Source organism: Manis pentadactyla, chromosome 10 (genome assembly GCF_030020395.1).
Source record: "Manis pentadactyla isolate mManPen7 chromosome 10, mManPen7.hap1, whole genome shotgun sequence".
In the NCBI taxonomy this organism is placed as follows: Eukaryota; Metazoa; Chordata; class Mammalia; order Pholidota; family Manidae; genus Manis; species Manis pentadactyla.
The window spans coordinates 3,498,527-3,513,731 of NC_080028.1; the positions used below are offsets into that span (position 1 = coordinate 3,498,527).

The following is a 15,205-nucleotide window of genomic DNA, read 5'->3' on the forward strand; positions in this document are numbered from 1 at the left end:
GCACTCTGGTCTGGGGGTGCAGGCAGGAGCAGGTGCCTGACTCCACAAAGAAGTCTGCTGTTCCTATACGGCGAAGCCCCATCATAGACTATTACTGGCCTACCGTTTGTTTCCTTGAGACCCAAATGCAGAGCTCTCTCCTAGAGTTTCTGTGTGGGATCCCCAACAGCCCAGACCTCAGCGCCTGTGGACAAGGACGACAGGCCCCTCCCAAGAGCCTGCAGACCTTGGTGGGGGAGGCAGAGGGCACTCCGCAGGAATCGAATTACTGTCACACACAAGTGTCTGCTTAAGAGGAAAGATGACTTTTGAGTTTGCTTTAAATTCTGAAAATCCAGGCAAGAAATAGAAAATCTCAGAAGAACTAAAAAGGCCTGAAGGGTTCAAAACTTGGTTATTCTAATTCGGGGCTATAAAAATTATTTCTTGGTTAGAAGTTCAAAGTTAAAAGGTCACTCTGCTTTCAGCCTCGTGATCCAGGAAGGGTCTCATTTCTACAAGCCTCTGGGGCCGCCCAGCCTGGGTGTGGCTTTAGCAATTCAACAGAGCTTGCCCGAACCCTCCTGAAATTCCTCAGCCTATTTAATTGGGGAGTTCACTGAAGAATTAAAAGACTCAGTAAAAGAGAGGTTTGGTTTGTTCATGAAAGTAAGTAGCTTGTGAAATACTTTTATTTTCCTGTGACTAAAAATTCCAGCTTGCATTTCCCAGTAAGGGCTGATTCAAGCTCTTCATTAGTCCACATTAAACCTGTTCCACCATGCTCAGAGGAAAAAGGCAAAATATTTGTTTGCCAACCTTGGGCCGTCCTCCTCTTTGAAGGCGACTCTGAGATTAGTTCGGTAATGGAGACAAAGACCTAGGTGGCTCTGGGGGGCAGACAGGGCGGTGCCAGGTCGGGCAGGTGGGTGAATGGCGGGTCCACAAGGGGTCTTCTTCGTTGCTACTGAAAAAGCCCAGAACTGTCCCCAGAGACAATAAAGTTCCTGTGAGCCCCTGACCCTTGCTAATCCCTGAGATGTCCTTGTCTTCTCGCGGAAGGAAAAGAACACGCGGGGGTGGGGTGGGGGGTGGGGGGGGAGGGGGAGGCTGGGGGGGGGCAGCTTCAGGAGAGAGGGAGCAGGAGCACGTCCCGAGTGGGAAGTGAACGGTTTCATTGTCCGGCACTAAAGTAGGGATTTTTAAGACTGCACTTAAGAAACGACCCGAGAATCTGGTAAACTATAACCAGATTTTTTGGTGTATTAATTGAATAGTCATTTTAAGAGCTTGGCTGCCAGGGGCTTCGAGGCGGGTGGAACCCAGAGGACAGGCCTGCTGCTCAGCGACGCTTCAGGGTTCCTGACCGCGACCTTTGCGCTCCCTGGTCTGGTTTGCCTCGGGGACGAACATCACTGCCGGGCCTCCGCGCTCGCCTCGGCCGTGCCCCTCGGACCCTAGCTGGTGGGCGGTGGGGACACTCAGACCGGACAGTGAACAGCAGCAAAGATGCCTACCGGGTTGCTGCTGGTTTTCCCCGCGAGGATGACCCGCGCCTTGACCTTGTTCATGTTGAAGTTCTTCAAGTAGGCCTCGTAAATTCTCTTGGCCAGAGATTTGAGATCTGCCGTTTCAGAATCTTCTATGTCATGTTCACAGGTAAGAATCTCTGCCTTCAGCTTTGCTTTTTCAGACCTTGGCATCCGTCCAAACCGAATTGCTGGGGGTGAGAGAGGAACAGTGGGAAACAAACAGAAATGAGCGACGCGGCGCAGAACCATGGCCAGCAGGGGCGAGACGGCACGCGCGGTGGACTCAGCTAGGGACGGAGACACCTGCCTCTCGACACTATTCGACTTTCCTTTCACCTTGGAGAGATGAAAGTAAAACTCCAAGTCCACAAGTCCTGGACTTTCCTGTAAGGCTAGGTTAAAAGGCCTTACCATCACTCATCTCATCAGTAGGATGGGCTTAAGGTCGCTTGTGGGCACTGGGTACATAATTGATCCTTAGGTTAAAGAGACGACAGTGAGCCTTCGAGTGAGCTTGTATAGTATAATACCTTTTCCTTTTTCTAGAGGTAGACCAGCAACTCTTATGAACTAGTTGTTTTAAATTAAACCTTCCTGTAGTAATGGGCAGGCTCTAAAATTAGAGAGTAATTGAGTTTAATGAAATTCATAAAATGGTTAAGCTGTTTAAAATGGCACTTGCTTCGAAGGTAACAATACAAACATTGTGACAACCCAGTGATTTCTGATGGGTTCTAGAATCTTACGTCAAGTCCTACCGCTGGGAGTTTCTAACGGTGATGCCAAGTGCTGTGTGGGGCCTCAGCCACTTGAGACTCATTTTCTTAGGCCATCACGGTCACAGAATGCTCTGGGTTAATTATTAAACACCGCAGCGCATTCATTCAAAACACAGTCTGTTCCGAGCACACAGGGAAGCTGAACGGAGGCCCGGCCGGGGAAAGCGTGAGAGCCCGCCTCGCCTACCGTTATGGGACATCCCAACCGAGAGGCACTTGTTGAATCGGCAGTACTGGCACTTGTTCCGGTTCTTTCTCTGGATCTTGCAGCCACGGTCGCATTTGTCGTAGGCTAGCTTTAGTCTGACGGTTCTCCGGAAGAAGCCCTGGGGGGGCGACAAGAGGTTTATTGAGAACTAAGGTTCGGTGCTGCTAAACCACTGTCACAGCTTTATCCATGTTTCTTCTTGTCCATTTATTCTCTCTTAAAATGAACTAAATTTAGAGAGATGGTTCTAAAAAAGTCTGATATAATTGGAACAAACTGAAAAATTTTGATTTCATGACAGGTAAAATGAAAAAAAAAAAAAAAAGAAGCCAAATTCAAAGTAATTTGAAAATGTCCCCATCTGACTTAGGAAGATACAACTGTGATCTCCCAAAGAGTTAAGTCAGTCCCGTTATAGTTACACAAATGTAACTTGTCCTTTCATTTAACATCTGTGTTTGTGACCAAAAACTTTCTAGGAATTTTTGGAAGACAATATTCACTCCCTAAAAGTAATGTAATCTGGGCCCTGCAGCAAAGGCCGCCTGACCAGCCTCCTGAGAGGCGGGCGGGTAAGACGACTTGCTCTGGATCGTTCTCTCTGCTCCCCAGGTGCTTCTTCTTTATGTCTGATGCACCCAGTCCGACTGCCCTCCAGAGAGGGGACAGCAACCTCTTGCGGAATATAAGAGGGAGGCAGTTCCCTCACTTGACCAGTCATCTAGGTTTCTAAAGAGGGAAGGCCAAGGAACGTATGGGGTCATGAGGAGGTGTGAGAAGAGAGGGCTCTGGATGTCGGTGCCCGGGGACCACTGACGTGGCCCGTTCCGCCTGTGGACCAGGCCTCCAGGCCAGGCCTGCTCCAGGCGGGCGTCCACGTTTCAAGACTGCAGGTTGCGCAGCACACCCTTCAAGGCTGTGCCACTTTCCAGATTGGCAAACCAACCCTTCCAGCGCACACAAGGGAAGAAGAGTTTTAACCAAATATTCAGATTGCTCAATTTCCTATGTATCATGTATGTGAAATGCCAAGCCTAAGAATGGGCATACAGTTCTAGGAGTATATGATGCTTCGGGGGGCGTTGGCATACAACAGTATGAGCGCCTCCTATCGTCATGCGGGAGAGTCACAGGAGGGCCAGTGACCCTGCAGGCAGAATGCTGGGGGACGCTGCCTGACCTCTTGCACCGCTGGCCCCAGGTCACACATGATTGGAGCTCCAGCTGACGAATGTGAGAATGAGGGTGTCCACGGTTCAGGTGGAGACCCCGGACTGCAGGGAGCCGGGAGCAGCGGGGGAGGAAGCCTCGCCTGGTGTGGGCGATCCTGACATTGCTGGTCGCTGCGAGCACACGGCCCTATCTGACCTGGTGAGGATGGAACAGAAGTGGGCTCTCTGACCCCATGTTCAAATGAAGGAATCGTTCTTAATGTGGTTGGTTTTCTTTGAAAAAACACGGTTCCTTAGGTTACTTACGAAGGACAGTCCAGCGATCTGTCAAAGCCTCTGAAGAGAAACGGCTGTTACTTAAGTCAGTTTCTTACCTACAACTTTTTGAAGCTCTTGTTAGTAATGACAAACATCTGCATATAAAATAAAAGGAACTGTGCATGTACCCTGGAGAGGACCACCTTCTCCTGCCGGGGCCACCGTACCTTGCAGCCTTCACACGCGTGAACACCGTAGTGGTAGCCTGAGGCTTTGTCCCCACAGATCCTGCATTCAATGTTCAATGCTATGCTGGACGGCTCATCGGCACTGCCAGGAATCCCAGGAAAAGTGACCGACGAGGGACTCGATGCTGGAGAAAGGGTATCTAAGAGCAGAAGGGGAAAGATGCATGAATATTCAAGGCATCACCATCCTACATCTAAATCAGGTTTATGAGGCTACTACTTTGTCTGTGAAGTATTTCTTGAGGCATCAGCTGGTGGGCAGAGCTCCTGTCCTGCGTTGGCCCCTGTCCCGGGCCATCCTACGACCCTGAGCTCCTGCGATTAGCATCGCGCTGGCATCCCAGGCCCCCGATGGGCTGTCCCTGGGTTCTGGACCTGCAGGTGGGGCTGCGTCACACACTCCCCACGGGGCTCCCCCAGCTCCCTACACAGAACCCTCTAGTTTGTTTGCTTCCTTCCTGCTCTCCTGCGACCATTCACTGAGGAAACCACCGGAAACAGTCTGAAAGTCCACACAGGCAGCAGCAAGAGTACACTCCAGGGAAGGTTAAAAAAAGCTGGACTTTCTTAAAATCAACAATTCTGCTCTGCAAAAGACCCTGTTAAGAAAATGAAAAGACAACCCAGAGACTTGGAGAAAAACACTTGAAAATACACATCTGAAAAAAGAGCTGTATCCAAAATACACAGAGAAGCCTTAAAACTCAACAATTATAAAACAAACAACTCTTTAAAAAACGGGCAAAAGATCCGAATAGACACCTCATCAAAGAAGACATACGAATGGCAGGAAAGCCCAGGGGACAGTGCGCCACATCAGCGGTCATCAGGAAATCGTGAATTAAAGCAACAATGTGATATCACTACACATGTACTAACAATGTGATATCACTACACATGTACTAAAATGGCTAAAAAAAACCCAAAACTGACACCACCAATTCCTGGTGAGGATATGGAGCAACAGGAACCTTCATTCACTGCTGGTGGGAATGCAGATGGTGCGGCCACTTTGGAAGACAGTTTCTTATGAAGCAAAACAGTATTAAGGGGATTACAGTCCTAGGTATTTACCCAAACGATCTGAAAACTTATGTCCACACTAAAGTTACACACGAATGTCTACAGCAGCTGTATCCTTAACTGCCCGAATCAGAAGCAACCAAGATGCCCTGGAATAGTGAACAGGTTTTTTTAAAAGCCAGTCTGAAAAGGCTATGTACACTATATGATTCTAAATATCTGACCTTTTGGGAGAGGCAGAACTACAGCAATGGTAAAAGCTCAGTTGCTGGAGTGGGACAGGGTCAAACAGAGGAAGCACAAAAGTTTTTTGCAGTTGGTAAAACTATTCACATGAAAATGTAATGGTGAGGGCCCCTCCTGGACTGGTCGTGGCCCGTCCGGGGACTCCGAGCCTCAGCAGCGAGGCTGTGAAGATGAGAAAAGAAGTGAAGAGAATCTGAGTTTTTACCTGAAAACTTGTCAGGAGTGTGAGCAGACTGGAGTCAAAAAAAGGGTACTGAAGATGCACTGTTAAAAAACCATAGACAACGATTGCTTGAAGAAATCCATGCCATGAAGGAACCCAGAGCGGCACAATGTGGGGAGCACAGGTCCTGAGCCACAGAGACAAGGACCTGGTCTCGGGAGCCTCCTCTCGGCCCTCAGATGATCTGGTCCCTGAGAACGAGTGGCGCACCCACACCTCCTCCCTGCTGCCTTCCTGCCCTTTCTCTCCAGCAGAAGAACAAGCCGGAATGCAGAGACAAGATACTTAAATCTTGGTTTGATAAGTTCCCCATTATCCCTTGATTTAAGAACAATGGTAGTTGGGGGGTGGGCAAAATGGATGGAGGGAATTAAGTATACAGTGGTGAATGGCAACTAGAATTTTGGTATACAGATGTTGAATTATAATGTTGTAAACTTAATCGCATATAATGTTATTACCAATTTGACCTCAATTGTAAAAAGAAGAATGTTATAGATTAGGAGGATTGGTCAAAACATCAAAAAAGATAATAGTTCAAGAAGGACATTCTAAGGGCATTTGATTAGTGTAAACTGAATACTGAAAATAAAATACACATGGTATGAATAAAATGATAGAGAAGAGGGAGACATGTGGAAACAAGTAATTGTCATGAAAAGATCTTAGACTGAATAATTGGAATTCTTTCTATTAAATGGTAAAAACAATCCTTTTATTCTTTTTATGTTCTGTAATTGTGAAAGTAAAGGTTTGTGCTCTCACAGTAAATAAACAACTAGTGTAAAAAAAAATTGTAATGGCGAATACAGGATGCTCTGCATTTGCTGAAGCCCACAAGATGTTTTAGTACAGAGTGACTGACCCTTGGTGTGTGCAAATCAACAAAAATAATTTAGGAGGTCCGGGGACCCCAGGATGCAACACAAAATGTGACAAAACAATCGAACTGTATCACGAATGTATGAAACCACCTCACTCAGGGGCTGGGAGGGAGGGGGCTGACCTAGGTAACCTTGGAAATGCATGGAGCTGAGGAAAAGCAAAGGAAAGCATGCATAACACCTCATGCTGGTTGAGAAAGTCGCTCCCCATGAGGTCTCGGTTAACAGTTCTCTACCACTTGTACAGGTGCACTAGAAACAAATAGTTAATTAAATGAGGTGGGTGGCGGCAGCCACTGCTGGAGGGTGAGCTTTCTGACAAACGAGGGGAGGAGGCAGAAGGATCCATGTGGTGTGGATGAGAGCGCAGGCCTCAGTGTGAACTCATGTCTAACTTCACAGAGATACAGATGGCTACGTATAGAAACATTGACAGACATATGCATCTACACAGGTCAGCACATATAACGTATGCCAGAGCCTATAAGAAAAGGTCCAGTAGCAACCTGAATGGATTAAAGGGAACAACACCCAGGACTCACACAGGGTGGGATATACTCCCATCTAACATAAGCTTAAGCACAAGGCCTGGAAGGATCAAACGTTTTCCAGGTAATTCAGCTGTATCCCCTAACAAAACTCAAGAATATTTATGGGAATACAAAAATACTCATCACCAACAAAGCTCACAGTGCACGGCATCCAACAAAAAATTACAAAACAACAAATCAGAAAAACATGGCCCATCATGAGAAAAAAATCAATGAGCTGAAACTGACCCAGAAATGACACAGATGATAGAATTTGTAGACAAGATATTTTGAAAAGCTGACTGTATTCTAAATGTTTATTAAGCTGAGACAAACTGAACACATCAGGTAGAGACTGAGGATGAGGAAAATCCAAATCACACATCTAGTGATGAAAACTGCAATATCTGGTACGAAAAATATGGATGGGATCAGCACCAGATTGGACATCGCAGAAAAGATTAATAAACTTAAAGACGTAGCAAAAGGAACTATCCAAAATGAAATGGAGAGAAGTAAGACTGAAAACAAAACAAAACGAAACAAAAACACAGCTTCATATATGGAATCTACCAAGCATTTAAGAAAGAATCTCAATTCTACAGAAATACTTTCAGGAAACTTCAGAGGAGGGGAGAACTTCCTACCTTATTCTGTGAGGCTAGCGTCAATCTGATATTAAAACCAAAGATTTTACAAGAACAGAAAACTAGAAACAATATCCCTCATGAACATGGATGCAAAAATTCTTAACACGAATTTAGCAAGTTAAATCCTGCAGTGTATACCTTATGACCAAGTAGGATTTCTCTCGGGAATGCAAGGTTAGCTTAACCTTTGAACATCAAACAATGTAATTCACCTTATCATCAAACTAAAAAAAGAAAAATTACCTTTGATTATCTTACTAGATACAGGAAAAGTACTTGACAAAAATCCAACACTAATTCCTGATAAAAACTCAAAACAAGGATTCAAAGGGAACTTCAACTAATGAAGGACATTTATGAAAAACTATAGTTAACATCACACACAGTGGAGAAAGACTGGATGTTTTCCTCCTGAGGTGAGGAACACGGCAGAGATGTTTCAGTACTTTATTCAACAATGTCTTAATTCTAACCAGCATAATAAAGCAGGAAAAAGAAATACAGGCATCCAGCTTTAAAAGGAGGAAGTAAAACTGTCTTCATTTACAGATGACATAATTATCTGTGTAGAAAATCCTAAACTATATAAAAACTACTAAAACTAATGAATAAGTTTAGCAAGGGTGTAGGTTACAAGATCAACACTCAGTGAATCAATTGCATTTCTATAAATAGCAACAAATGATCAGAAATTGAAATGTAAAAATACCATTTACAGTGGCATCAAAAACATGAAACACTCAGCAATAAACCTCACAAGAAACGTGAAAGACCTGTACACTAAAAACCATAAAACTTTGCTGAGAGAAATGAAAGAAAACCTAAACCAAATGAAGAATCAGGTTTTGTGGCTTGGAAGACTCAACATTATTATGATGTCAATTTTGCTCACATTGAGCTATAGAGTCAATGCAATACAATAAAAATTTCAGCAGCCTTTTTGGGTAGAAATTGATAAATTGGTTAAATAAATATAACAATGAACTCAAAATGTTGGCCTTGGATTCAGTGAGACAAGGACATGCACGCACAGTGGCTCACACAGTGTGGGGTCGCCTGGGCTATGACTGTCACTGTCACTGTCACTAGCACAGGCTGGCCACAAGGCAACCTACCTGGGCTCTGCAAGGTGGCCCCACATAGCAGGGGCTTTTCCTTGCTCCCTCCTTCCAGTTTCTGGGAGCTGCTATCACCCTGCACGTTTGTCCCCTTTCCCCAAAGCTCATCCCCTCTGTGATATGTCATGAGAAAGGAGCTAAAACCTGACCCACTCACAAAGGTCTGCCAGGGTCACCACAGAGGTTGCCCAACCATGAAGGTGCCCAGAGTCCACTGACCCATTACCGTCTCAGCGTTTCACATGCGCCACACAGTCCCTGCTTTACCAAGTGGAGCACACTGCTGGCTTTCCAAAGGGATGCTCATGGTGTGACAAAGAGCATGGCTCTGGAGCCGGCTGAGAAGCGTGGGGTCAAGTCTTGGTCTCTTTCCAGCTGTGTGACTGGGCCAAGTCACCTTGTTTCTCTGAGTACTTTCATCTTTGTAAAACAATAACAATCTTTCTTACCCAAGTTTTATGAGGATTATGTAAGCCTTTGTACATGCTTCTGCCTTCTGCCAAGAACACTCTTCCCCACTGTTTTTATTTTTCTTGAAATATTTCAAACATACAGGAAAACACACAGTACAAGACCCACCACCCAGATCTACAAATGGTCACATTTTATCATGCTGCTTCATGTCGTTCTTTTAAAGTACAACCTAGAGAGCTGAAGTCCCGGAGGGACCCTTTCCCCAACCCCTCTCCCATCTCTCAGGAGGTGGCCAAGAGCTGAGGGCTGGCACACACTTTGCAAAATGTGCGTGTCCATATCCACCAATGACATGCTACCCTGTTTGGTGTTCGACATGTTACGGGAACTGAATCATACTGAATATATCCTTAAGTTTGTTTTTATTCAATGTTTGCTTTTTAGATGGATTTGCATTGTGGAGCTGATCAATTCTTCTAAATTACTATAAAGTTCCCACTGTAGGAAACTTTCACTATTCACGTTTCCATTGCTTCCCATTCTTCTCGGTCACAAACGTTGCTGCAGTGCACACACAATCACATACACGGCTGCAACACGCAGACCTTTGTGCACGTCTCTGCTGGAGCTGTTCCCAGTGGGCTTGCTGGGTCCCAGAGCGCATGCGCTTTCACCCGCTCTCCCCACACAGGTTTCATCAGTGCGCCCCTTCCCGCAGAGTACAACTGCTCCCTTTCCTGCACCCACTGAAGTCAGTGCACACCCATGAAAATGAAAACCACCTCCCCGAGTGGGAATAAGCCAGAGAGAGCAGGGGGTGTGCGGGACATGCTCCAGCCAAGAGCAGCCCCAGGGGAGCCGTGGAGGGAAAGCACAGAGACGGATCAGCAAAGGCCGCACGGAGAACCCCACTATTCCATGTCAGAGCCGAAAACCAGACGCACGCCTCGTTACCAACCACAGGCTACTCCTCCCGGCCAATCCAGATCCAACTGTTTCGGCCCTGAATCAATCCCAGGCTGCCAAGGAACCTTGTGGAGTCAAGGGCACCCCAGACGGTGCTTCCTCAAAGCCAGGGTGCAGTCTATACTGCGCTCTCCTGGGCTGGCTGAGGTGCTGCCTAGGACGACAAACCGTCTCATGACTTCCTTCCCAATGATGGCTACCTGCGTGGACCCCACACTTCATTCCTTTGTGTCCACCTTGCCTGATACCTGATGGAGTCCTTTGTGCTATGTAAGATGTAGAGAGGTGTTTCATATACACTTTTAATAAAAAAGAGGCATTTTTACTACAAAAGGAGCTTCTGCTTTGAAGAAATAGAAACACAGAATTATTTTAACACACAGCTGACTGCTTTAACTGGATTTCCAGCAACACTCGGTTTGTGTATAGCTTTTGACAGAAGGCACACTAGGAGACGTGAGATGAACCTCAGACGCTCCGAGGCCCAGGGGCCCGGGACATCGTGCGGTATCGCGACCAAGGATTTCACTGCAGAAAGACGTGACTTCTTTCCCAGCCAAAGAGAACAATTTTCTCTGTGGAAAAAACATTTCTAAATAAAGCTTTCGAGTACAGCACACTTACCGGTGATCACAGATCCGTCTGATCCTGGACCACTTCCTAAATATTGGTATTCTGTAAAACTAAAGCTTCCGGAACTGTCCTCGCCAATAGATTGAGAAATCTCTTGAATGTTTCCCATTTCTTGCAGGAATTCTTCAGATAATGGGCTTTCCAGATCATCAGGCTCAAGTGGGGAGAGGGGGCAAATTGGGCTTTCCGTGTCCACCATCTTGACCCAACGTTGTTGGTCACGCTACCGAACTCCTACCAGCTGGGGGGAGAGAGAAGTAACGGATGAAACACACACAGAACAATTCTTTCCTTTACTGAGAACTTCACTTACCCATGAAGATACACCTGAACTCATAATCCAGAAAGTAACCGCTGACCATCGCTCCGCAGCCCAGCTCTCGAGAAGTGCACTCAGACAACGGAAATCTTTCAACCCAAACTGTTTAAGGAATTAAAGCCGCTCAGGCAGGAATCAGTCATTCGTTACGGAGTATGCACTGTTCGCTGAGCTCAACCCATTGCATCTGCAGTGGACCCAAAGTCCCTGATTTCTTAGAACCTCCACTGGTGGGGGTACAAGCAGTGGGCAGATGGACAAATACCCGTGCAGAATGTCTGGTGGCAATGCAGTAACCCAAGTGGCTGGGGGGACACTGCCTCACTCGGGGAGGCCGGAACCTGAGGAATGAGGGGGAGGGCTCTGCAGAGATGTCTTGGGGGAGAATGTTCCAGCAAAATGAACAGAAGTACGAAGGCTCCCAGGGGGAAGCAGGAAGGTGCAAGCCAGGGCGGTTCAGCTGAAAGGGGCGGGGAGGGCAGGAGGGATGGGTCAGCATGCACCCTGGGTGCAACATTGTATGTCCTCCTAGTACCCCTGGGGTAAGTCAGGTAGGTTTTCCCAGTAATAAATGCACCACGTAGTTTAAAAAGCCCGAACAGGTGAGTCCCCGACAGAGCTAGGCTGCAGCAGCCAGCAGACAGGACGCGACCCAGTGGGTCCCACTGTGAGAGTGACTGTGTCCCGCCGAAATCCCCACGCTACCCGGGACTTCAGAGCGTGACTGTCTTTGGAGATGAGGTCTTTAAAGAGGTGATGATGTTAAAATGAGGTCTTCAGACTGGGCCCGGACCCAATCTGACCAGTGTCCTTACAGAGAGGAGAAGACTTGGACACACACAAGACACCAGGGGTGTGTGCGCGGAGGGAAGGCCACCAGCACCCCAAGGAGTGATGCCCTGAGAGAAACCAAAGTCACCAGCATCCCAATCTCGGGCATCCATACTCCAGAGCTGTGGGGACACACGTCTCTGCTCGGCCCTGGTCTGCGGTCCTGGTCACTGCGGCCACACACACGGCCACAGGCTCCAGCCAGCAGCGCACCCTGGTCTCCAGCTGGTCGGTATCATGCTCCTGCTTGAACATCTGCAACCTTTTTCCGTGACCTCCAGACCAGAGCCCCGTCTCCTCAGCACAAGGCTGGGGCCCTTAGGACATGTCTGCCACCTGACCTCACCCTTCCCTGTCCCCATGTCCCCACGGCAGTCAGAGTTCTGGGCTACGGCCTGCCCACTGCATGTTGGTGCCTTCACCTGGGGCCACATGCCCGAGCTCCCTGGCACCTCTGTCTCCTGATGCCCTGGCTCCAGGTCCACCCCTGAGCCTGGCAGCCCTCACTGCCCAGTGAGGCCCAAGAGGTGACACTCAGCCTCTGTAACTGCTTTCCCCACAAAGTGTTCACAGAGAAGCCATAGCTCCCATCGTGGAGAGGACCGGGGGTGGGGGGCAGGCCCCCAGCGGCCCAGGTACTCCGCAAGGCAGCCACCGTCACGCTGTGGCAACAGACGCCAGGCTCTCCTGGCAGAGTGAGAATAATATTCCAAAGCAAACCCCTGGAATGTACTTGTGTAGAAACATGTTCACATTTCAGCCTTGTTTAAAGTAAACAGCTTTAAGTGCAAAGATGATGGCATGTTTTGGCTCTCTTTAGAAATGAAAAATGGGTACAATGTACCCATTTTTTGTGAAATCCACATCCCATGTGTGGAATTCTGACAGTAAGTTACCACAGCTGATAATAATGCACAAGGAAAGATAAGAGAACCATTCACCTTTCATTAGATTTAGAAGATTTTCTCTATATTAGTGTAAATCAGGCTGTGAATCTGTGCATTTTTCCATTATTTTATTCTTCACAGATCTGAAGGAAGATTTTTTTAAACAGCAAACGAGAAAACAGGGTAAGCATTACTTAAAATACTTTTTCATCCCGAATACTAGATTCAAAATTGCTGTCACTAACTCGCTGTATTAACCACAAAGTTCAGCCTAATCAACATCAGAGAGCCAGGCAGGGTCAGTGCTGCCAACAGGGCTGTGACCACCTCTCTACCCCCAACACTTCCAGGCACAGCAATGGAAAATGCACGCAGACAGCGGCCTTTCCTTCCCGCAAATATCCTATCTTCTAGCCTGGAGAATCGAAACAGGAGGAATTGATCTTTGACCATAAGATGATGCTCATTCCCCTGTCATTACATTCAGGGAGGTAGAATGTTTTGAGATCTTATCATTTCACTTTCTGCTTGTTTTTAAAGAGTACATGAGATTTATTTAGACAGATGTGGGTCTGTTAATGAAGAGCTAAGCAAGATAAAATCCCTTGCAGAGTGAGGCAATACTGTCCTGAACTCTGGCTAGAGGGCTGGCTTTCACCAGGTCCCTGAAGGCACCGGCCCGTTCTCGGGTCCAGTCAGGGCAGATAAAGAGCGGTGCCCTTTGAACGCATCCCACATCCTCGAGGGAGGGGAGCGGAGGCCGCAGGGCATGCCCACGTCCCCTTCCCCGGGGTTTCCCAGCGTGCTCTGGCGCCTGCTCTCTCTGGTCACTATCGCTTCTGCTCAGGGAGCAGAAATACCATGGGAAGTCTCTGCCTCTGAGGTCCACCCAACACTGCCACTGGCCAGGTCACCAAGAAGAGCAACCCAGGCTCCAGCCACTGCTCCCTATGCCCTGAGGGCTCTGGACGGACAGAGAGTGTAACAATCTCTTTTCTCTGTGGTCTGAGAAAATTTGGCCAAGGAGGCAACACAAACTGGCTCGGGCAGTAATTAAGAATGCAAATGGAGCTGAAATAGCCTTCAGTTTCCCAGCACAGAGACAGCTTTCTATAAGCCGTGACCCATGGCAAAGAGCAAAGGAATGGGGGGAAATGCAGTGCTTTGCCCTTGCACCCTGGCCGGTGATGTTCTGTGATCCAGTCCCTCCTGCGTTGGCCCAGACCCGCCAGGCCCCAGATGCACCTTGTCCTTCCATCCAACTTGAATGGTGGAGCTGCAAGTGTGCAGCAGAAACCCATGTGACTGAAGCTCTATGTTTAGGTCTCAGGAGAACATTCATCAATCACAATATTCCTTTGAGCTCTATGAAGCAGAGTGTATGAAAATATAGAACATTAAGAAAAAAAGAGACAAGAAAGAAAGGGGGAAGAATTTTATATTAACTGGTAATCTTGCACACTACCATATTTTCCAAATCACCAGCTCTTAGATGGCGTGAAATTTGGAAGACTATGCTAGATAGAATGAGTTGTTCATGGCAAATGAGCTCCTCCTATGCGAAGCCAAGGAGGGCTCAGCACACCCTCGTGTGGGTCCCTACAGCTCCCCGAGCCCAGTTCTGACAGAGACCTGGCTGTACGCAGCGTTGGAAATTTTTCTGTCTGTCTCCCCCCAGACTGTATGTTTCTTGAGGGCAGGGAATGTATTTTGCTAGTCTTTGTATCCAGGCTTCTAGCAGAATTCCTACTATGCAGCAGGTGTCCCATTTCTCTCTCTAGCGCTTGGTTACGCCTGGCACAGATACTCACGAAGCACTGACTCCACTGGCAACTAGGAGAGGGGGATCTCGCGCTGCTCGTGTCGGCACCTGCAGCCTGCCATCGCCCGGATGGCAAAACGGCACACACACGACCAAAGACAGCCTAACATCTCCAGAACAGAAGCCACAGGGGTTCCACCTGGGGAAGGGATCAATGTGCGCAGTGAATTATGGTCACAGGGATTTAACGGCAGAGCAGGTAAGGGGAAAAATGGAAGCAAAACAGAGAACAACAAAGTTCCCCACAGGCAGGACAGAGCAGGCTTCCCACAGGACAGGGATGTGGGACACAGAGGTGCTTGGTTATCAGCCCTGAGTTCGAGGGCTGTGCCCAGACCCTGGGCACGGGACTGACGCACAGTGGGCGCGCAATACAGACTGCTCAGTACAACTAAAGGCAGTACAGATTACCAGTACTGACTCTCAGTACAGATGCTCAGTACAAGTAAAGGCAGTACAGATGATCAGTCTGACTCTCTACCT

General features: G+C 47.7%; 1 protein-coding gene across 4 annotated transcripts in view; it reads right to left on the bottom strand.

Moving 5' to 3' along the window:
• PPARA (peroxisome proliferator activated receptor alpha) overlaps window positions 1-15,205 on the bottom strand; it is a 64,868-nt gene that overhangs the window by 13,379 nt on the left and 36,284 nt on the right. For 3 of the 4 annotated variants that reach the window (XM_036906628.2, XM_057486281.1, XM_036906629.2), the window contains exons 3-6: window positions 10,855-11,104; window positions 4,156-4,316; window positions 2,478-2,616; window positions 1,497-1,699 (exon numbers count right to left, since the gene is read on the bottom strand). In XM_036906628.2, coding sequence (XP_036762523.2) covers window positions 1,497-1,699; window positions 2,478-2,616; window positions 4,156-4,316; window positions 10,855-11,062 — 711 coding nt within the window. In that variant the 5' untranslated portion in view covers window positions 11,063-11,104. Of the gene's footprint in view, window positions 1-1,496; window positions 1,700-2,477; window positions 2,617-4,155; window positions 4,317-10,854; window positions 11,105-12,954; window positions 13,044-15,205 lie in introns of all 4 variants that reach the window. The other variant, XM_057486280.1, reaches the window with a different exon arrangement.